Source organism: Archocentrus centrarchus, chromosome 24 (genome assembly GCF_007364275.1).
Source record: "Archocentrus centrarchus isolate MPI-CPG fArcCen1 chromosome 24, fArcCen1, whole genome shotgun sequence".
In the NCBI taxonomy this organism is placed as follows: domain Eukaryota; kingdom Metazoa; phylum Chordata; class Actinopteri; order Cichliformes; family Cichlidae; genus Archocentrus; species Archocentrus centrarchus.
The window spans coordinates 6712057-6736340 of NC_044369.1; the positions used below are offsets into that span (position 1 = coordinate 6712057).

At 38.5% G+C, this 24284-nt stretch overlaps 1 protein-coding gene across 2 annotated transcripts; it reads right to left on the reverse strand.

The window, feature by feature from the left end:
• Positions 1–705: 705 nt before the first annotated feature.
• Positions 706–23721, reverse strand: ttc13 (tetratricopeptide repeat domain 13). Of its 2 annotated transcripts, none has more exons than XM_030721243.1 (23): positions 23382–23721; positions 20169–20263; positions 18977–19052; positions 18803–18873; positions 18599–18664; positions 16751–16843; positions 13542–13658; positions 13347–13457; positions 10816–10898; positions 10562–10703; positions 10232–10406; positions 9042–9198; positions 8411–8541; positions 8188–8320; positions 7491–7583; positions 7177–7260; positions 6977–7061; positions 6472–6578; positions 5459–5594; positions 4336–4415; positions 3925–4003; positions 2397–2476; positions 706–2324 (listed from the first exon to the last, which is right to left on the reverse strand). In XM_030721243.1, the coding sequence occupies exons 1-23, from the start codon at positions 23548–23550 to the stop codon at positions 2210–2212; spliced, it is 2478 nt and encodes an 825-aa protein (XP_030577103.1). In that variant the 5' UTR covers positions 23551–23721; the 3' UTR covers positions 706–2209. The 2 variants fall into 2 exon arrangements, with proteins under 2 accessions (XP_030577103.1, XP_030577102.1); XM_030721242.1 differs by having other exon boundaries at positions 6472–6581; positions 23382–23550.
• Between the last annotated feature and the right edge of the window lie 563 nt (positions 23722–24284).

The following is a 24284-nucleotide window of genomic DNA, read 5'->3' on the forward strand; positions in this document are numbered from 1 at the left end:
ACAGAAAAATATTTTAGTGGTTGAATTTTATGTTTGATTCATTTCTGAGTTCTCAGAGAAATCCAATATGCTGCCTGAAATTATTTGCCTGATATATAATTTTTTAGTTTTAAAACAAGTTTTGACAGATTTCTAAAATAGTTGTTTTTGATGACAGGTAGTCTAATAAATTTAGTAAGCACTGTATGTCAGAATCAAGGGGAAAAAAATAAAATAAACCAAAGAATTTTAACATTTAAGACATTTAGAGGTACATGAGCTCTTGTCTCCTAAAATATTGCTCTCAGGTTTCACGAGGAAGCAAATTAAATGCACAAGCTAACATGGAAGTCCAAAGCAAAGCGAGACAAATGGTCCAATGCTGCAAACTTGAGGGAAGACAGGAAGGAAATAAAAATATGTGGTTTGCTTTTCTCCATCAATAATAAATCTTCAAAAGCTCAGCACAGTCACAGATGTTAGAGGACGATTGTCAGAGCTTCTGCTCAGGTATGTAAGATCAGGATTTTTTACTTCTTATAGTTCAAAAACTTTAAAATTTAAATGTAGTCTACTACAAACTACTGATTCAGACTGAAAGGAACTTCTTTTCATGAAGCCAGTGGTTATTATTTTAACTAGAGATTTATTTCTTGATTCATTCATTAAGATGAATGAATGAATTAAAAAAATTGCTGGTGGAGGTTTTGGGTACCTGTCAGTATGTTTTTTTCTTTTTTTTTTTTTTTTTTTTATGAGATCTGTGAGCCAAACTGGATTTAAATTTTGCTTTCTTATTTTTAATTATTAATTGTGAAACTCTTTATGAGGAGAATGCCAAAAACAAACAAACAAGAACACACTATTTAAATCATAAAAAAAACATAAATAAAAAAAAAAAATTAAAGGTCTAGAAAATCCTCCTCAAATTGCTCATTTAGCTCAAAAAAAAGTTTTACTTTTTCCAATTTAAAAAGATTCAAAACTGATGAAAGCAAAACACCTTCAGATCTCAGAAGCCGGAACTGCTGAATGACATTTTACCCAAACTCTTAAAATCTGAACAAAGTTAATAAAGCCCAACACATAAGTTCATGTTGCAAAGAGCACCAAATGGCTCTGATAGTTCTCAAAAATCTGACTGTTGCTCCTTTGTTAGTTCAGCATTCAACCCATTTTTATACCATTGCATTATTCATCATATTAAAAGAAAACTGTTTCATATTTAATAAAAGAAATGACATTTGCTCAAGTGCTGACAAACAATAGCCCTGAAGGTTTTATTCCATATTTTTTAAAATCCCTGGACTCATTCACTGCTGATAGGTTGGACTCTGTGTGTGTGTATGCGTGTGTGTACAACAGTGGTTTAAGGGAAATGTTTAAAGTGCCAATTACAATTTTTAATGTTAAATAAAACCAGAAGGTGCAGTTTTTCATGTTGTAGGTAACTTAAAAAGATTTATAGAGATTCAGACGCGACTCTGCAAAGAAAGACTGTTCAAGCTGATGGGCGAACAGATGGCGTTTGTTGTGCTTTGGGTGTCTGAGGCACGAGGCCTGTAAAGCAGAGAAAGAGCAAAGGTGGACACAATCACTTCTGCACCCCAAACAACCCGTAACACCCTGCTTTCAGCATCCTATATCACTTCCACAAACACAGAGCGTGGATCTAGAAAATTAACTTGTGGCAGTAATGCCAAAAGCACCAAAATGTAATCATACATTTAATTTGGAGTTCTGCGAGCTGAAATTGTGTCATAACAACTGGAAAATAAAAATGTCAAACTAGCTGAAGAGCTTAAAAGGAGCTGCAGAAAGATGACTTGGATTTCTCAAAACCCTTTAAGTTGTGCTACTTAAGCAGAGGCCAATGTTTCTTTTGTATTTAAGGGGAAATGACAGGAAAGCAGGATTCAGATGGAAAGAGTAAAATCAATTGTAGCTTTTGATGAACTAAAAGGTCTCCTCTTCAAAGAGTAAAACAATGTTTTGAATTTGCATTAAAGTGCTCTCACTTCTATCAAGGATCAAAAAGAACGGACCTACTTTGCCAAAACCATCATTAAATTTTAAATAATTCCTAATTAATTGTGCTAAGATGTTTTTGGAAATCTCAGTCCCGTATTGTTTGGGATGTAGAAGAAGACAGTCCCTTTGTTCTGCCCAGTGCAGAAGCTTTATTTTTAAGACGTTCCTAAACAGACCTCTCCACCGCGCAGGAGTTGTGTTAAGACTTCTTTGGACAATGTGAAGATGAGTCTGTGTTGAGGACTTCGATCATTGTTCTGGTTGTCGGGAAGGACTCTGCTACAGATGGAAGACTCTGGTACCAACTTGGTAAACTGGAGAGGAAGAGAAAGTGTCAGATAATGTGGCTGTAAAGCAGAGAAAAGAAACAAAAATTGTCTTTGTACCTCTTTAGATTCATCCAGCTCTTTGCTGTTTTACTGAAGCTGTCTGGATTGGGTGTGGTCATGGCTTCAAAATCTACCAGCTGAAAAGAGATATTAGAAAAAGAGCAACCAAACATGAACAGGATAAGCACTTTGGGTGCATTTCACTGCCCTTAAGGCCTCATTTACTTAAATAAAGACACAAAGAACCCTGAGTATGGTGCTTTTGGAGACACTTGAAATTGAACAAGCCACAGATCCTGCTCTTTCTTTGCAGTACAGACAAAAACAAACAGAACTTCTTTTAAATAATGACACACAGCTTTAGAGAAAGTTAAATATTGTGTAGCAAAAATGAGGAGAAGCCAGCTCTCCTTCCAACAAGGTCAGACCAAGTAAGGAAGGTTTGGGGAAATTCCTTAAACAACAACAACATGAGGTTAATACAGCAGTGTTGCCAACTCTTCACACTATCTGTAGGACACCTGTTTTCAGGGTCTGTGCGATGCGGGCAGTGAATGTGCCTTCTTTCTCACATGTAGCACACAATAGGAGATAGATATCAGCGATATCTCACTACAGGAAATACCACATATGGCTTTAGACAAGTACCACTGGATCAGCTTGAATTCAGCGGTTAAATCTCTGACACTGCCCAAATAAAGCCGCAATAGAGCTGCTCTGGCCTCATGCTTTTATCGGCGCATCTACAAAAGAAGTCATAAAATTCTCTAAATTAATGTAATTTTTAATGTTACTGAAACATATTTATTAGTATTACATACGAGAAGCAGATGGATGATTTTGTTTTGCACTGCTGTCAGTGTGGCTAATCAGGCAAATATTAACTAAACTTTAAGCTGAGTGCATCTTTAATTTTTATTTGTTTATTTTTTCCCGTTTTTGGCACCAGCGGCTTTTCTGTCATGTGAAGATAGACGCGAAATTGAGGAAGGATGTGGGGGAAGGAACGCAGACAAATCAGCGACAGGCCGAGACTCAAGCCTGCGCCGCCCGCACCACAGCGTGGCATATGCATGTGGCCGCCTGCTCCACCACTGAGCCACCCGGGCGCCCAAGCTGAGTGCATCTCTGAATGTTTTCAAATGTGTCATCAAGGGAGGCTGGTGCGGAACTAATATCATTTCCTGTCTTAAGACAGAAAAGTTTTCAAATCTGATTTTATTCTGAAGACTGAGTCTTTGCTCTGCAGCCACACTGGGCACTGAAACCATCTGCACTCTGCCATCAACACTTCAGTCAGAGCTGTATAATCTCTGGAAGAGGGAAGTCACCAGAAACCTCAAAAGGTCTCTGAATGTGGGACTTTCCAATCCTGCAAGCACTCACTTCACCAAGAGGAAATTCTGCATTATGCAGTCCTTCTGCACTGGGTAAAGCAGTACCTACATGCACCTCGTATATGTTCCTCAAGACCCAGAAGGAGGATTCCACGCTGTATGTTTAATGTAATGTTATGAATGGTAACTTAATGTATAGTAGATTCACCACCAGTGAATGTAAGGTTTTCAACATCACATTAGTTTACCTTTCCTTTCGGGATCCTACCGATGACCTCTTTCCCACTGGCCATCAATGCCCCCATCACCACTGAGTACGCCACCACACTGAGAAGAAAGATCAGGGAGAGCCTCTTAGACACTAGTAGCACAGAAACAATAACACTCAAGCAAAGCAAGCATATTTAGTAAAGTGATTCTCCATTAGCTGAATGCTTCCTCTGACATTTATGGTCTAAAATTTATGTTTTAAGAGTTTCAAGTTTCAAGATCACTAACTAAAAGAACATTGATATTATTACACCGTCAAGGTCTTAAGCAGGAATGTACTTTATGTCATTTATTTTTCAGTCTTCAGGCCAACGATTCTGGCCTTTTTCCCCAAACTGAATAGAAATATATGACATTGCAACTGTGGGCTGTTTTGATTTTGAAATTACCTGGATCCTCTGGAGAGAGGCATGAGGTTGCAGAAGTAATAAACCAATGAGAGGATCAGGTTGCACACTGCATCTGCATCCTTGAAGAACAAAGATCATCAGAGAATCAGCTGTACAGTTGTGAACAAAGGCTTAATGCAGCCATGACCTCCAATTCACTGTGTGCTGTCTTCAGTTGTAGTTGAGAGAGGGCTGCAGACATAATAAAAGAGAACAAAGAGCCAGAACACAGGAGGGACGCTCACATTGTTCCAGAAGAGAGTGAACATCCTGTCTACTTGTTGTTTGTTAGTTGTCGAGCCAGGGTATCTGTTGTGTTGTCTGTATGAATTAGGAGGAAAAAAGGTTGGCTGCCAGCACCGACTTTTAATTAAACTTGAATGATTTGTTCTGTTCGTCTCTGCCGCTCGACAGGAAACCAAAATAAACAGAAATAAATGGCAGCAAATAAACTGTGCTAAGTCCAACGGTTATATTTCTCAGAGGATTAATCAATTCTCCTCATAGTTTGCTTGTCTAGACAAGTGAAATATGTGATTCCAGCAGAAAAAGCCAGAGTGGGAATAAGAGGGGAAGATGCTGAAGAAAAAAACCGACATGAGGCTTCGATATTTTGTTCTGAAACACTGCCTTGTCTTTTCTAAGCGACTTTTATGTCTTATGTAAAGACATTTTGAAAGGCCTTACGACTTCTGTTTATATTTTGTTTGACAGTTCCATCTCATCTCTTGCAGCACTGACTCTGTTTCCAGCTAGATACAACTTAAAACAGAATTCAGCTAGTGAATATTTTATATTTATTGTTCATAACATATCAAACCCCTCAAAAAGAATTTTTCACTTTGCTAAAAGCTTATTTTCAAGTATCTTGTTTTCTCTAATGAACTGTCCAAATCCAAAAGTTAATAACATTAGAGACGTGAAACAGCAAGAAAGAAGCTGGAACCAGAGAACACTTTATTTTAACTTCATATGTATTCCATCCAAAAACAAGAAAATTTCATTTATGGACGTTTTGGTAACATCACTTGTTAACTTCAGATCTTATCCATTTAAAACTGTCCAGAAATGGATGTTTCACATTACACAACCATCTGCTTTCTATTATCAGCAGAAATCTTACCCCAAGTTCAGTTGATAACATTAAAGCCTTTCCTTTGGCAGTGAGGTCTTTGTAGATGGACTCTATCTCTGACTGGTACTGCTGCGTCCGCTCTTCTGTCGTCTGCGTCTCTACTGAGAACAACATGTTTCCCACCCTAAAATAAACAACACTTCATTGGTAAAATTAGGGATATTTCTATTTACTTGGGTTTCCTCTGTTATTATGGCCACAGTTCTTGTGGAGCAGTGTAAACCTTCTCCACAAGAACTGTGGCACACATGGGGGAAAAAAGGAGATCACACCAGGTGCGATCAACAAGTTCTGAGACTACACATATCAAATGAAAACGTATTTAAATGTAACTGCCTTCTCATTTTTAGTAGTCAGCTTGTCCAGCAATACAAAAGTGCCATTGTATGGAAGTACCCTTCTTTAAGAGTATCAAGCAACATCTGCAACTTGAATTTTAATTCAGTCAAAAGGAGGAAGTCAGAGGGAGCTAGATATGGTGAGTGGTGCCAGCAGATAGCAACAACTGTGCAGGTACGGCTAATAGACGTCCAAGTTAAAATGCAAAATTGATGTTATGTAGGCATGTGTTGGCTACACTTCAGTTCATTTGTGTCAACTGTTCTGCTTCATTCACCTCAGGGTGTTAGAACAGAACCTAGAACAAACTGATGGTGCACAGCCTGACTATGAAAGAAAACTGTGGATCACAAAAACCCAATGCTCCCAGAGTAGCTCGGAGGACATCATATGAAATTCTGACAGTTACTGCTTGCCCTGTTGGTGCTGGTTATCTGTCCACAAAAGGAATAATCTTCAAACTACTTGATTGTACTTTGTGTTGTTTACATACCAACAATATGTATATATTTTAGTGTTCTTGAAATGCACCTTTTTTACCTTCATGACTATTATTATTTCTTTGTTCAACTATTTATATTTCATTTTTATATTAAATACTAGTGTTGAAAAAAAAAAGTGTTGTTTTAAATTTTTCACACACAAAGAAAGCCAGATTGCACCTGTCTCCAGTGATGGTGATGGTGAAGCCATCGTACTCTTTCCCAGATTCCTTCATGCTCGGCACTTTGGAGTTGACCGTGAAGCCATCGCTGGTTTTACTGTTGAACTGCTTCAGGAAATAAACACACAAAACACACGAAAAAAAAAAAACACCCACCCAAAAAACAAGATGATGTGCTGTTTCAAAAGGCATCTTATGGTCAAACATTCATCATTATTAAAATATATGTTCTTCTACTATATAACTGTTGATTAAATCTGACACATGAAACTGAATGTGTATGTTTAGACATTTATACGTGATGTTTTTTCTACTTCAGGTTCAGTCAGGTATTTTTGATACAATTTATTATAGCAACAGAATATAGATACTGTTTGGCATTGAAGCTCTGAGCTCATCACTCCCTGCTAATTTGATGCACACAGAAACTGGGGTGTACTGACTAAATATTCCCTTGAAGCCCAGATCACAGCCTCAACTAGATTCCCTCATATCCTTCTTACCTTCATTATAGGAAGCAGATCTTCTACTTTATTCACATTTTCAAGAGCCTGGCGGACCTCCAGAAGCCCTCTGGGGTTGTACGCCCTGAGACAGATAATAAGAACATGTGGGTTAAAGAAACAGCAGATAGCACAGTTGAGCAATAGATGATACTTCACAGGATTCTGCAAAATCACTGAAGCTGTGATTTAGGTTTTACCCGTGGTAGACCAGTATTCTATCTTTGATGAAGTCAAGGATGTTGTCAAAGTAGGCGAGGTATCTGATGTTGATAATTTGCCCCCTGGAAAAACAAATAAACAGTAGGGAAGAAAAAAAATGATAAAAACAGACCTCAACATGCTGCTTAAAATGAGCTTCTCAGAATGAGCCTCTCATATGCAACCAAAAGACAGAGAGGTGTCATATTCCAAGAAATTCAAATGTTTTTGCACTGCAAAGCGAGGCCATATGGAAATTCAATCCTGTAACCCATGAAAGTGTCTGACGCCGTCTTTGAGGCCAGTTTGTTACCTGATGAGGTTGATGTGATTGTTGAAGCCTCGACTGAGACTCCTGGCAGGCATCTGGTCTAACCACAGAACTGGCTGGTCTGGATCCGCGATCCTACGAGTACAGGAAAGGCCTGTTTAGGCTTTCCACACTGCAATCTAATCAACCTCACACCTGATGGAAAAGCGACTTACTGAATTTGGTTGAAATGAGTGAGAAAAAGCTGGTTACTAGGATAAATAATCCACAGTGAAATGCAAAAAAAAAAAACAAAAAACAAAAAAACCCTATGTCTAACTTCTGGGTTCTTTTCTAGTGCTCACACAGTAAAAACCACAGAACCTTTAGCTAAGCGTCAGCTTCAGTCTTGAAACATGAACTGCTGGCCATCATGTGTCACCATCTGTCTTCTTATTCCTTCAGAGTTTTTAGTTAAGAGTTATTTCCTGGAGATAATTAGGATTCCATAATTCCTCTTGACAGCACCAAATTTCTCTTGGAATAACAAAATTTTTCTAGGTGTTTTACTTGTTATCTGTCCAACCCAAACACGCACTTGAAAAAACAAAAAAAAACAAAAAAAACGTTACACCAAACCTAATTCAGATTTTTGAGTTAGTAAATTACTCCTATAGGCTCTGTATTATGCCACCCTTTTCCAATGAAAATACAGTAACTGTATGAAAGCCTTTTTATTTTTGTGAGCCACTTCTCTCACCTCCTCCATTTGACTGCTATGTCAAACATGTCTCTCCACTGCATTTGCCTGGTTTTGCCGTTAACTCGCACTTTAGAATTGCTCCACGTCCGATGCATGGCCTGCATTACCTCTAGGGTTGCTAATCCCATGGCTGAAAAAAAAAAGCACAGACAGCGCTTCATTTTATTACACTCTTGTGTTTCATTACATTTTTAAAATCACTGAATGCAGTCAGTGGTACCTCGGTGTATTCTCCTGTTGGGTAAGAAACCAGGAGTGTCGTATTGCATTAGCGCCCCCAGATGGTCGGCCGTGCAGATCAGCTTCTGAACTTCATTGCCGTAGCTGTCGAAGTTCTGTGGCAGCACGTCTCTGGGACCACAAAGACGTAGAGGATAAAACTTTCATGAAGTGCGCACTTTTTCTGGACTGTGACTATCTGCCAACCTTCTAAAATGTCACAAAACAGACAAATTTAGTTTCAGCCTGCTGACAGATGCATAAAAACAAATGCCTAACACAGGAGCTTTAATGTCATATGGAAAAGATGGCAGGTGTTGGTTTTCAACCACAGAACACTGCCTCATCTTAGAACTCATGAAAACTGCTACAAACTGAAGCTCAGGAAACCACAGTGACGATGGCCCTGGTTTTCCTAGATTTTCTTAAGATGACAAACTTGAGGTGAACTGCAGGACATCCTGAATTAAAATTAGATCAAAATGTACAAATTAATTTAATCTGTCACAATAATTTGAGCGTTGTTTTGGCCTTGAAGTTGAATTTTAAATACAGAATGGGTGGATTATTCACGTATATCACAACAGCGTCATTACAGTTGATGGCCACAGTTAACAGTCCCACAAACCCACTTGATATGTGGCTGCAGACCAGGCTGTTCCTCATAGTCCTCTATTAAAAAAGGCAGGTTCTTGGCCCAGTGGTTCTTAAAGTTCCCCGGTAAGTCCTGGTCCACGTTGTACTCTGCTACTGGGATGTCCAGGTGGGAGTGCAGGTAACGAGAGTATTCTGGAAGAAATAAAGTAAATATGACCTTTACATGACAAGTTAAAAGACCGAAGGTGGTGCTTTTTAAGAAAATGGTTCAGGTCAAAATACACCGAAGCTCTAAACAAATGAAAAGTTAAGTTAATGTATAAAGTTAAAGATTTTAACACCACAGAAAAATACAAAAAAAAAGAACAAGCAAATATGACACCTATATCTGACAACAGAACTGTGGCTGCATAAAGACCCAAACCCAGGAATGCTTTCTTAAGGTGAACTGGTAGGACTTTAACGAGTCTTAATTCTCTAAAATTAAAAAAAAAAAATGTTGAATTTCTAACAGTGACATTACACAATAGTTCAGCAAAGTAAATGAAGGCTATTTTTTAACGCAAAAGAATTACACTGACTGTGTGTCATGTCCTGGCAGCCCTGATCTGAGCTGTGCTGCATGTCACTCCACCCTCATTTCCTCAACTCTGTACTTTAACAATTGTTCTAATAAAAGCATCAAATGCTCAAAGCAGCCCTGAAAATTCAGGAAAAAAAAACACTCATTGTATGGTGATAAATTAAGAAACTTTCAAGGAATATAAAAAATAACTGCCTTTTTCCTTTTTGTGAAAACTGGCAACAGTGCATTTCAGTATAGATTATGATTATTGATTAATAGATTGCACATTAATGACTATAAGCCCACATTCTTAGTTATACTATGCCTATTATTCTTGGTTCTCCAGCTTAAAACATCTCTGGAATGGACTCTACAGGAACTCTCCAGGTGCCATATAGTATCTTAAGCATATTAGCAGCAGTCTTATCAGTCAACACATGCAGCTGCCTCAAAACCTGGTCATTGGTTTCTGAGGTCTCTTCATCTTCCAGTTTGTCTCACAGGAGAATTGTAAATTGTTTATTTACCCTGTAATATAACGCTGATCCTGACATGGGCTTTTATTATGACATAATCAGTGTTTTGGCTCCTCTGTGTATTTTGTGTATTTGTATAAGTGTATGTGTGTGTGTTTGTGTTTGTGTAAAAAGGCCCACTCACCTCTGAGGTATTTGACTTTGAGGTATTCAGAGCTGGCCTTTTGCCCCAGCAGAGGATCATTCAACATGACTTTAGTCTGAGCTTTGATGCCTTCGTAAAACTGCCCCATGGCCACGTGGCTCAGCCCCTTCATGTACTGACACACCTCATTGTAGGGCTCCAACTGAAGACACCTCTGAGGAAAACAAGAGCATTTCATTGCATATCAATCAATAAACACTACATTTTCTTTGTGCTAATTAACCCGGTGTAAAGTAAGACTTCCTGAAACCTTTACAGCCTAGAGGACAGTAAGAACAGACTGTTTTACTCCTCTGTGGACTACTCTACCTTGAAGTTGCCTATGGCCTCCTGCAGGGAGCCATGGTGGTACAGCATCATGCCACGGAGCTGGAGAGACTGGATGTGGTTCTGATTCAACATGAGGGCTTTCTGGAAGCTCTCCATGGCTGATTCAAAGTCACCCAGCTCTCTGGAAGAATGAAGACGAAAGCAATGTTTGATATTTTGCTCAATTCCCTCAATAACAATGGCGCCCTGCTTTTATGCATGGACTAAGAAAGCACACTGCAGAGCATCTGTACCTGTAGGCCTGTCCAAGGCTCTTATAGGCATCTATAAAATCAGACTTCAGCTTCAATGCTTCTTTGAATGTCTCAATGGCTTCCTGATGAAGAAAACAACCTTTCACATACAGTGACAACACAATCGACAGGAAATACAATAGGGAACATGGCAAACCAGAAATTCTGAGTCAGCAGGTGATTCAGGACTTGAACAGATTCAGAGTTTGTATATGTAACCCCAGTGTGGGCACGGCTAGAGGGTGACAATTAGCAATTAAATTGTTTACTGTGTTATCATCCTAGCTTCACTTGTTAGCAAGCAAGAGTGATCGTTACATTGTTAGTCTTGCAGATGTTTGTCACAGTTATTACAAGTATAAATAAAATGCCGTGGCAATCCATCCAATTTTGTTATTTCAAGAAAGAAAAGCATAACTCTCAAAGTGGTACAGTGGAGAAAAACCACAGGATCATTAAACTCGTATAAATGTATCATCAAAGTCCTGTGAATATACTGAGTTTCATGGAAATCAATCTATTTTAGTATGGACCAGCCAACATGCCATTTTTTTAAAGCAATAAAAAGAATAAAAAAGAAAGAAATATTTACAGACTGTCTTTCCATATTTCTGTAACAAAGGACATATTCTTACATTTCATCTATCACCAAAAAGGCACTACCTCCACTGCAGAGTATGCAAATAAAAAGCTGATTCCACTAGCAGGTGCAATTCTCTCACCTAGACTACACAACTATTTCTACTATCACATTCACAGCTATTATTAAAAGCACTACTGTTGTGCTCGGCAGTTAACTGTCAGCTGCCTGCAGAACCTCACTGGGATTCCCCCAGGAAGTCCTTTAGGTTTAAAAGAGGTGATAACCCACCAAAAAAATGCTTGCAGCTGAATACCTGCAGACTAAACTGCTGCTCTGTGCAACACTTAATCTTACACATGAATAAATGTGTGAAAAAACAAAACAAACAAACAAACATAACTGCATTTGGCTTTGGCCAACTTAAAAATTACATCATACTTAACAGTTAAGCGATATCTTATCTTGGGGTTCCATCTTTTCAATGTAGAATTTGAAGCATCAACAATTTTTACTTCCCTTGTGGTGTATAAACCGAATTAAAAGAGGTGAGTGAAGAAGAAACATGGGACATGCATCATAGGAAACCCCCAGCAGTGTAGGTCTATTGCAGCAATTTTAGTCATTAGCAGTTATGGATCTCTGGCTCTCTTCCACTGTGTGTTTTCTGCCCTGATTTCCTCCCCTCAGCCTCCTAACAGTCACAGCAGATGACTGCCCCTCCCTGAGCCTGGTTCTGTTGGAGGTTTCTTCCTGTTAAAAAGGAGATTTTCCTTCCCACTGTTGCCAAGCGCTTGCTCATAGGTGGTTGTCTGACTGTTGGGTTTTCTCTAATCATTTTAGGGGCTTTACCTTGCAATATAACATGCCTTGAGGTGACTGTTGTGATTTGGCGCTATATAAATAAAACTGAATTGAATTGGATTGGTACACAGAGAGTATCAGAAGTCATTTCAACTGTTACAGGTATTTTTATTACAAGACAAAAGAGCACAAATAGAGGTATGCAGGCCATTTAGCAACCCGAGCATGTTGTCACCATGAACACGCTAAATGACATCACCAAACATTTTAAATGTGTCACGTGTAACACCCTGAACCAGCACCGAGGCTATGATTACAAACGTGTTACTGTTTGCCACAGCCGAGCATCTCCAAAACAAACGGCTAGCAGAAACCTCAATGATGCAACAGCAGCCTCACCCGTCAGAGAGGCCAGAAAAAAAGAGCTGTCGCTATAATGTGGTCACCAACAAAAAGTCAGCTCAACCACAATAATGAAAGAAATGCATAATTTAACTAAAGCACATGGTTGTATCTACTTTGCTGCTGCTTATATGTAAAAAATTACTCAAATCTATAGAAATTCAGACAAGCTTAAAACACAGTAAGCTTCAGGTTTCTCTGCACCCAAATGTATTTGTGTTTCTAGCAGCGAGCTGAGACTGACTGTTAATTTGCAGTAAATCAAGTTGTTGTCTTCTGATGTTATTAACGCAAATAACATTTCAGGTAATTAAAAGTGAAAAGAGACACTATGGGTGCTCTAATGGGATGTTTCTGTAGCAAAACTCTTTTCACATTTTTAAATATTAGCTGGTAGAAAAACCATGTTCCCGTGGGTTTTTCTGCCCTTTTAACCAAACTGTCAGGTTCCCAAACTCGCTGGTGATGCTTTAACATACAAAGAAAAAAAAAAGAAAAAAAAGTCCATACTCTATTTCACAATTACAGATACACTTTGCTAACTAGTGCTCTATGCTGTTATCTAAGCGTGGTCACTTCTGGTTACAGCAAACCAAAGATGGTGACAGCCACAATGAGTGAATGAGTGATATCACAGTGGCTTTGTCAGTCTTGTTAATATTTTATATGGAGGACACACACACACACACACACACACACACACACACACACACACACACACACAGTGAGGTTGTGTATAGCCTACCTTGAGCATGCCTCTGTGGAAGAAGGTGAGGCCTTTATACAGCATGGCAATAGGCTGATTCTTCTTTAGCTCTAAAGATTGCTGGAAGTCCTCCATAGCTGCCACGTAGTCCTGAGCAGAGGGCAAAACACGCAGTCATCACATGGTAGCATACAGGCATGCATGTGCATTCACAGGTGCATCTGATTGTCAAACCTCTGAAATGAAGAACAGCGTTCCTCTGTGTCTGTAGAGACGAGCTGATGGCTGCAGCTGGATGGCTTTGGTCAGGTCACTCAGAGCCTCACTGATGCGACCCAGAGGAGACAGGATCTAAATACATAAACACACATCAAATCAGAGTACCAGTCAAAAGTTTGGACACACCTTCTAATTCAGTTTTTCATTATTTAAAAATTGTCTGCATTGTAGATCAATATTAGAGTCATACAAACTATGAAGAAATACATATGAAATCATTTAGTAAACAAAAAGTGTTAAACAAAAGAGGATAGGTTTTTTCTCTGTAGCTTTATGAGGCAGTCACCTGGAATGGCATTCAGTTAACAGCTGTGCCTATCAAGAGTTAATTTCTTGAATTTCTTGCCCTCTTAATGTGTTTGAGACCATCAGTTGTGTTGTGAAGAGGTAGAGTTGGTATACATATCCCTATTTGAGTAATGTTCTAATCCATATTATGGCAAGAACTACCCAACTAAGTAAAGAAAAACAACAGTCCATCATTACTTTAAGAAATGAAGGTCAGTCAATCCAAAATAATTTCAAGAACTTTGAAAGTATCCTTGAGTGCAGTCACAAAGACCATCAAACATTATGGTGAAACTGGCTCTCAGGACCGCCCCAGGAAAGGAAGACCAAGAGTTGCCTCTGTTACACAGGACAAGTTCAAACTTACTAGCCTCAGAAACCACAAGTTAACAGCACCCCAGAAAAGAGCCCACCTAAATGCTTCACAGAGTTCAAGCAGCACACATCTCAACATCAACTGTTCAGAGAAGACTGCGTGACTTTATGGTTGAATTGCTGCAAAGAAGCCACTTCTAAGGAAGAACAAGAGCATTCTGCAGCAACATGCCATCCCATCTAGTTTCTGCTTAGTGGGACCATCATTCGGTTTTCAACAGGACAGTGACCCCAAACACACCTCCAGGTTATGTGAGGGCTATCTGACCAAGAAAGAGGGTGATGCAGTGTTGGGTCAGATGACCTGGTCTCCACAATCACCTGATCTAAACCCAACTGAGATGGTTTAGGATGAGTTGGACCGCAGAGTGAAAGCAAAGCAGCCAACAAGTGCTCAGCACCTCTGGGAACTTCTTCAAGACTGTTGGAAAACCATTTCAGGTTCATGAAGCTGACTGAGAGAAAGCCAAAAGTGTGCATTGACTGGGAAAGTATTCTGATGCACTGCACACAATGAGTTTAAAATGCAGTAAAGACAAAATCACAGTTTTGGTGGTTCTGGGGAATAAAGACAAGTTTGTGTCATTAATATTCTGTGACTTCAAACAGATGTACAAACCCAATTCCGAAAACCTTGGGTGTAAAATGTAAATAAAAACAGAATGCAACAATTTGCAAATCTCAAATCTACATTTTTCTATTTCATGAAAAACACCACATTGAAAACAAGCATGATTCTGTCACAGAAATCTCTGCAATACTTAAAGGTATATACAGGTATTAGAGCAACATTTGCTCCTATCCAGATGACATCTTTTCAGCGAAGGCCTTGCATATTTCACAAAGACAATGCTAAACCACATACTGCATTTAGGAAAACAGCATGGCTTCATAATAGAAGAGTCTGGGTGCTGAACTGACCTATAACCACCTGAAAACACATCATGAAATGAAAAATACAACCAAGAAGACCCAGGACTATTGAGCAGCTCGAAACCTATCAGACAAGAATAGGACAACATTCCTCTCCCAAAAGTCCAACAACTGGCCTTATCAGTTTCCAGACATTTAGGTACTGATGTTAAAAGAAGAGGGGATGCTACACAGTGGCAAACGTGGTCCTGTCCCAACTTCTTGGAGACATGTTGCTGCCATCAAATTCAAAATGAGATCATATTTTTCTGAAAATTATAAATTTTATCAGTTTAACCATTTGATATGTTTTATATATTCTACTGTGAATAAAATATGAGTTTATGAGATTTGCAAATCATGTCATTCTATTTGTATTTACATTCTTCACAGCGTCCCAGCTTTTGGAATCGGATTTGTATTCAAGCGGTAAAAGTGTCACAAAGAGGAAACGGTTAATAAAAGAGCATCAGAGTGAAACCTGCAGTGGGGGAATCCTTTGAACGCTGCCACAACACTGACCGTGTCTGTTGAATGATCAATTCATGACTGTATATTCCTGTTGCCTAATATTATTTGATATAGATTAACACTTATTTGGCATTTGACATTTATGTCTTATGCCCTTGTGCTACCAAGATTATCAGAGCTTATATTAGATCTTTTGAATAGCACCTTCATCAATAACCAAGATTAAATATAAAGCTGCTAATATCTACTGAGGCACTGGCATTTGAAGCTATTTCTTAAAGTCTAAGAAAGAGAATCAGGATACTATATTGCCATTTTTCACATGTAGCACACAACAGGATGTAGTCTGCGTCTGGCATGTTCTCACTTCTGAAAAAACTCAGTGTGGTTTAGAGGAAAGTGCTGGCTGAATAAAATGTTCAGGAGGCAGGGAAACTCACTAGCTACAATTTCTATTCTTACATCAACATAATCAAATATCACAAAGATTTTGCAGTAGGAAGCAGGCAAGCTCATTTGCATTACCAAGTAGCTCTTTGTTGTTGATGCAAATTAAGTTTTATTACAATAAACTGTGTATTTCATAACTAATCTAACTTAAATAGTCAAAGTAAATCTTTTAGGAGAAAAATTAAAGCAGGAGTGCACCAGACATGGAGAGGAGTGACTGATTGCTGGGAGCACATTTGCAGCTCTTTCACAATTTTCTGTCTGGCTGATGACTCACTGACTGCAGATCTTTGTAGACTGACTGTGAAGTATCTTCTAAAAAATCATGGCTAAATGTGTCTCCAAAGTCACCAAACTTGATGGATCATCATTTCTCTTTAGTGCAACTTCTGACTGCCTCAGGAATATGCTGGGGAAACCACATCAATAAGTGTTCTGATTAAACATTTAAGCATAAAACTGATCAGAAACTTGATGATTACAAGTGCAGAAATTAGCTATAAAACAGGAGGAAGGCAACTAAATGGGTCCTGTAATCAGCTAAATTAAATCCATTGCTGCCAAGAGCTGTGGTGTTAAGTTTATTGTGGTACTTGAAAACTCTAAAAGTATAGTAGTGCTGAAGGATACTAATAATAGATTACATTTGGCACAGAGTCACCTCTCACCTCTGCTCTCTGCTCGTAGACCTCAGGCCAGTTTGGCTCGAGGGTGATGACTCGGTTGAGCTCATACAATGCCAGGTCAGCATTCTTTATATCCTGGCAGGGACACACGAAAAGAGGGAGGCAGTTACATTTTGTTGATATAAACCTTAATATACTGGAACAAAGCCACAAACAACAACACACAAAAATTATTCTACAGCTGCTGCTGTTTTTTTTTTTTCCTTTCTTCCTTTTGGAGGGCACATATCCATAGCTGCAGTGTCCTGGCAGACTGAATTTGCATTCACTGAATGTCACACTGAGTCATTGTGTGTTTACCTGAAACTGCTGCTGTCAACAAAATTCCGGAGTCATTTTATTTAGAGCCCAAAAAAAGCTGCCAAAGGCATCCAAAAAAGCATATATACACAACTCCCTGTGCAGGCAAAACACAGCAGAGGTTAGATTTGTTTAAAATCTGATTTTGAGAACAAATTGACAAAAAGCAAAACATGAACGAACATATTTCAAAATCTGAAAAATGCAAATAAAGACTGTCCATTAAAAAAGCATGTGTGCATATTCTTAAGTATGAGTCATCCGCTTTAAATTTTAATCTGAGGACCTTCACAGCAGAGTACTGAATAGCGTTGTTGACACAGTGACAAATTACCAGCAAGTGGATTGTATTTATACAGTCTACATTCACACAGGACTTATTTTACACATACAGTGAACTACCAACCTTTTATGAGAAATTCATGAATACATTTTGACAATGATGACACCCAGATGTGTGACTGTTTCAGTGATGATAACATTACACTATGGGTTTATTTTCTTTCCTGTAATATTAAATTTAGCTTCAATCACTGTTTATCATGCATTATAAACCATTTTGTGTAATATTTAGTTTAGAATAATAGCAGCATTTGTTGTTGTTTTTTGCACATCAAACCATATAACCAGTGCCCCATTTTTACTGCATTTTAATGGCTAGTAAGTAAATAAGTAAACTTTACTATCATATAACCTTTCAAAGTGCCATAAAACTACTGATAAAGAAAATGAATAGGTATAAAAGGAAAATAAAATCCTTGGAAAAAAGATTTTTGCTTTTAAGTTTTTTTTAGTTGTTGTAGGGAAACTAAATTAGCGATATGCTAATCTGCATCCTTTGTCTTTGGGTAGGTAGACACACAAAAAACATCCACAGAATAACAAACACCACATAAAAAAGTATAAATGTTCAGAAAATCCATTAAGTCAGTTAAGATAAACAGGCAGAGCTTTCAGGCTCCTCTTCTGTGGAAACCAGCTCCCAATTTGGATTCAGGAGACAGACACCCTCTCTCTATTTTTAAGATTAGGCTTAAAACATTCCTTTTTGATCAAACTTATAGTTAGGACTCCATCAGGTGACCCTGAACCATCTCTTAGTTATGCTGTTATAGATCTAGGCTGCTCAGGGGTTTCCATGATGCACTGAGTGTTTCTTTATTCTGTTTATAAAAGAGGACATACAGAGGTGTGCAGACTATTTAGCAACCCCTGCATTCAGAGATGTTTTCACCATAAACGCGCTAAACAACATCAAACATTTTAAATGCGTCATGTGTAACACCCTAAACAAGCACCGAGGCTATGATTACAAATGTGTTACTGTTAGAATATAAAGTGCCTTGAGGTGAGTGTTGTGATTTGGCACCATTTAAAAAAAAAAAAAACGGAATTGAATTGAATTGAACAGGCTCAAGGCAATCAGCGGTCACAACACTTTTGTGCTGTCTTTAGCCAAAGCATGACGCTGATTTTAAACACTGAACAGCTTCCTGAGTTTGTAATGTTTGTCTGGTGCTAAAGCCTTACCTGCAGACTTTTCTTCCCATAAGCTATCCCTCTTCCATAGATGGCACTGACCAGCTCTGGGTCACCCTAGATCAAAGTAAAAAAGAATTATTAGAATACAGAAAGAAAGATGTTTTGTTTTGTAAGAATTTCTAAATTTCTAAAAGCTTAATTGAAAGGTAATTTTTGCAAGAGGCAAATTTAGTAACGTGTATGCACACACACCTGTAGTAAGAGTGAAAAGTGTTTGATGGCTTCATCATAAAGACCGTTGCCTATGAGAACATAACCTATAGCTGCAATGACAGAAAATGTGGTGATAAAAAAGTCAAATTTTAGCTGCATTAGTCAGGTGTTTCAACATGCTTGTTCAACAAGCTAAACAACATGCTGACTTACCAAGCTCTTCATTTGTGTTGTGGTTATCTACAGGGAAGGGGATTTTTTTCTGTTCTATAAACAATTTGGCCTGATTCTGCGAGAGATAGAGACAAGAAAAACAGACAAAAGGAGGAGAAACGTGAAACGTAAACTGCCACCTTGTATTTGCTATGTAAAACCAAATGGAGAACAGCAGCACTGCAGTGGAATTACTGCAGGCAAATTGGACAGCATGGAAATGTTGCTGCAGCAGCATTTTGCAACAAGACAACCGACAAGGCACAGACTCGCCCCATTTCTATTGTCAGGTATCCTTATCATGGCATACCTAATGAGAAATTCTGGGCGGTCTTACAGCCTGTGGTTTAGAGCACTCTCTTGAAATGTGTGTGTGTGTTTTTTTTTTTAACTATACCAGGAAACTCTACCACAAGCTTCACAGTCTACTATAACAGTGTCTTCTACCAAAAACATGCTTTTAGCTAAAATTTGAAACTGTTAAAACCTTCCTTCTAAAATAAGAACTATTGTCATTCCCTTGCTTAACTCCTAATTCCTTTGCTTTTATATTTATAAACCTACAGGTTGTGCAGTTTCTTATGTTTTTGTCATATATAACACTGTATTTTTCCTTCTTCTCCTCTTTTTAAAGCACACTGATGTCTATAGAAATAAACATTGCTCACTACAATCAGCAAATGTAATTTTATTCCAAAATTGGCCAACAGTGATTATCACTCAATAAATTTTCCTAGTTTGTAACCTACAGAGGTTCACGCATTGGAGCAGTGATATGGAGGTGAACTGCAGGGTGTCACTATCACACTCTGCCAGCACCTTTGGGTGTGGTTACATGTGCAAGAGGGCAAAAACAACCACACCAAGCACTGCAAAATCTTTACCCAACAAAATTCTTTATGGCTGAACTACTGCTCATAGTTAGCTCAATATGAGAATGTGTAACAATCTAAAACATGACCACAGTGTCATGCTTTTAAACATTTTTTTAAAAATTAGAACACACTCTGATGAATATGCAAAGGCTTCAAAACTGCTTTGACACAGAAATTCATTACACACAGCACTGTTGTGTGTCAAAATTAAACCTCCACTAGAAGCACTGCCTCTTTTTTCCTTTTTTTTTTTACTCTAAAGGAAATTGTTACAGGCCACAGCTGCTCCAGATCTAGATCAGTGTATGAGAGCTCACCAAGATCTTCTCTGCATTAAGTGAGAAGATAGACTCGCAGGGGGGGTTGCTTCCCTCTTCACAATCTGGGTCTTCCAACTGTAAAATTGAAGACTCTGAAAAGACAAAAATTCAAAGTATTTATGATGGAGAACAAAACGGTTCATATCTGCATGATGTTTCAGATCATTACAAATGTGTTACAAGATCTTTTTAATTTGTAACAATTTTCTCCCATCCTGCTGAGTCTTTCAAATTGAAATTTCAAAGAAAAAAATGTCAGCGATGTCAAGCAGGCTCAAACCAACACACACCGAATTCCAAACTTGTGAGGCGCATTATAATGTTCACTCAATGACATCCTCACATAGCTCCTCAGACCAAAAGGGAAAGGCTTTAACTCAAATGATGATGTGCCTTTGGCAGCTTTTAATTGCATAAAACATTCAAAATTAATACAGCCTTTTTTTTTTTATCCATCATATAAAAGAACACCCACCATGGTCCATTATGAATGTGGCAGTTTAAAACCACTGTATATTTTATCTTACTTTTTTACATTTTAGGTGTATTTTTCATGGTAACAGCTACCATTATATTGAGCACTTCAGCGAGAAGGACCAAGCTGAACCTGCTGATTATCTCAAAGGCAGGCAAAACTCTGTGAAAAGTTAAAACATGGGGAAATAATGCCATGCTGCATATTTTTCAAGTCATTAAAAATCTGTTTATGTAACTTGTATATAAACAGACACGTTGACTTGTAGAACTACAGTACCAGTCAAAGGTTTGGACAGACTCTCCCATTTATATGAATGGGTGAGTCTCTTCCACCAAAATGCACAAATAGAAGGAAAAGACGTCTTAAATGCTGATTCTGACAACATTTACTGCCTACATTTTTAACACAAATATCTGTCCTTTTTCACACCTTACATTTTCAAAACAGACTTGTTACTTTAGGGTTAACACAATTAAGGCACATTTTTATTTCCCTTTGCTGTGCGAATTCAAACATCAACCCAATTTGAGCCTAAATGGAGCGATCAATAACACATAAAAGACAGTATATTGTCAGTGTAGGGGATGGAAATCAGCTAAGACAGCTCAAGAAACTCACTCACATCTTGTGAGTAAAGTGCTGGGCCACTACAACTGATCTTAGGGTTCCCTAATTATGCTCACTTTCTTATTTAGGTGCAGAGGTAAAGTCACCTCTTCAATGTAGGCAACAGAAAATAAAGCTATTTTTTAAATTCTCTTTTGTTTTTCTTTTTTCTCTGCTTGTGTTCTACATATAGTAAGTGCTCAAGCTGAGTACATTTATTAGAATTTAAATTGAAATAATGTTTGTATTCTGATGTACTAATATTTTATTTTTGTATTAATGGAGCACAAGCTACATTTTACTTTCTTACTTTGAGTACATTTCAGAAGCTGTACTTTTTTCACTTTTACTTGAGTAAAGAAGTTGAATCTGTACTTCAAATTTTATCAGGGTATTTTTTAACCCTTTAATAATCCTGGATTTTTTTGTCAAATTGTTTTGGGTCCAGATACGGGCCCTAGTATTGTTAAAGGTGTAAACACAAGGATTTTCCTGCATACAATTTCTTCTATACAGGAAAATCCCTGTTTGTAGACTCCTGTATTCAGCGGTTTAAATACTTAAACTGTATCCAACATAACATTTCGCCCCAGTATATTAGGCTTGTATATTTTTTCTGGCCCACAGAAAATGATTTTCCATCCATCCATCCTGGTCCGGTTAGCAGGGGCAAGTAGAGATGGTCAGACACCCCTCTCCCCGGCCACATCCTCAAGCCAGGCGAGATATGTAATCTCTCCAGCAAGTCCCGAGTCTGCAGTGGGGCCTCCTCCCATCAGGACTTACTTAAAACACCTGATCTAGGAGGCATCCAGAAAACATCCTAGTCAGATGCCTGAACCACCTCCATTAGCTCCTTAAAAATTATAATTAGGGGAAAAAATTAGTTTGTATAGTTTTATTTGGTTTTTGTTTCCAATTAAGCTCTTCTTTTGGCTACCCCCTTTAGAGGTAGCTACAGAAGACCATCTGCCTCCATCTCACCCTATCCCTAGCATCCTCCTCTGTCACAGCAATCCTTTGCACTTCCTCCTTCACTACATCCATAAATGTTCTCTGCAGTCTTCCTCTTTTCCTCAGCTGAAGCTCCATCTTCAAAATCCTTTGTCCAGTATAACCACTATTCCTCCTCTGCACATGTCCAAGCCATGTCAGTCTTGCCTCTCTAACTTTGTCTCCAAGCCGCTCATTCTGAGCTGTCCCTCTGATGCACTCATTTCTAATCTTGTCCATCCTGGTCACTCACTGAAAATCTTCAGCTCTGCCTCCCATCAGTTTCTCCAAACCATACTTCACAGCAGGTCTCACTACCCTCATGGAAACCTTCCCTTTCACTCTTGCTCCTATTCTTGTGTCACAAATGACCCTGACACTCATCTCCACCCACTTTAGTTGCAGTAGTAGTTGGTATAACAAAACTTTGCGTTAAAAAATGTAACCAAATTGATGAGCATTCACATTAACTTTTGCTTCAACTTTGTTATTTTTAAAGTTTTTTTTTTTAATGACTTAAAGTAATACTGTTTCAGTTAGTTGACACTTCTTTCAGAATTCTAGTTTTTTGTTACTGTTTCAGCGAACTAAAACGTAGTTTTCACATCTTGTTTTAGTTTTTAGCTCACTTGTAGGTACTGTAGTAAGCTTTTGTCAGTCTAAATATAACAATACAACAAAAGCACACTGACATTACCAAAAAAAAAAACCCAAACAAAAATAAACAGTTTCAGTTATGCTCTTTAAATATTGCTTTTTTTCTGTTGGTGAAGGCGACGCTTAATTGCACGTTTTTTTGACTGGAGTTCTTTTTACTTCTGTGGTTTAAGGTAAAACACACTGTTTGCTGACTCAAGTGAGTTTTTAATAAGCACCTTTAAGTTTCCTTACTGTCATTTATACTTGAACTCCACTTCCTATGTTTACACCGTGTGTATGTTTTAAATATTCGGTTTAAAAGACCGTTTTGAAGGAGGAAGAGCTACTCTAGTGACCCCCCTCCCCCTGAACTGTCACCGCTTGCTGTTATTAGCGTATTAACATTAGCATTTAAACGGTTGGGCTAGCCGGGCTCCAGTGACAGTTGTATCAGAGAGGACGTGGCAAAGTAACAGCGAAAAGGCAGACTTTACCGCAGTCGGCAGCGTAGTCCTCCCACTCGGACAGCGAGCTGCATCCCTGCTTGTGAAGCTCATTGTTGAACAAAGTGAGACTAGAGAAGTACTCGGTGGAGAAAATCGCCCGGCATAGGTACAGCAGTGAGAGCGCTACCACAACAACAGCCCGGCTGGCAGGGGCCATGTTGTGCTACATGTGTGACGCCACCGAGCGGAAGCTGCTGCAGTTCAACCAAACGAACACGCCCCCCTCACGCGCGAATCTGCGGGACGCGAACAAGACGCCCGTAAACCGGAGGAGGCGCCTAAACCACATTTCCCGACACCCTCTGCGGCTGTCAAACCGGCTCTTCCCGTCAAGTCATAAATCGTTGTTTTCCGTTATGAACTTCAAAATAAAACCAAAGAATGGGCTACTATAGAAATTAACTCGTTTATTTAAAAAGCGATATTTTTTTTGTTATACCTTAAAAACTTTGAAAGTTATACAACTGCAACTTTTGTCATTTCTTAAAATTTAACTTTGAATTTTTTAAATTATGCATGTACCTCACTTGTTGCTTCAGCCTGTGATGTTAGCTTGCAGCCATTATAGGCTGCTCTCAATTAGCCTGCAAACCATACCTTTGTAAATGAATGGGCAGCAACCATTCCAGTAAGGAACTATTCATTTTACTGGAATCCAGTCTTCCCAGGCCAGTTTAGACTTGGTATGAGGAATTTACAGCCAGTCTGACTCCCTTGTGATCTGGTGTTGTGGTTATAGCTCTGAACTCAGCTAAAGACTTTGACAGTTTCAGACTTAAGAAATATGATATGAGATTGATGAGTGAAGATCATTCAGTCAAAGTGAAGATCAACCAGTCATTTTACATAACATACACTGCTTTATGCAATAGCATATAATTGTATTATATC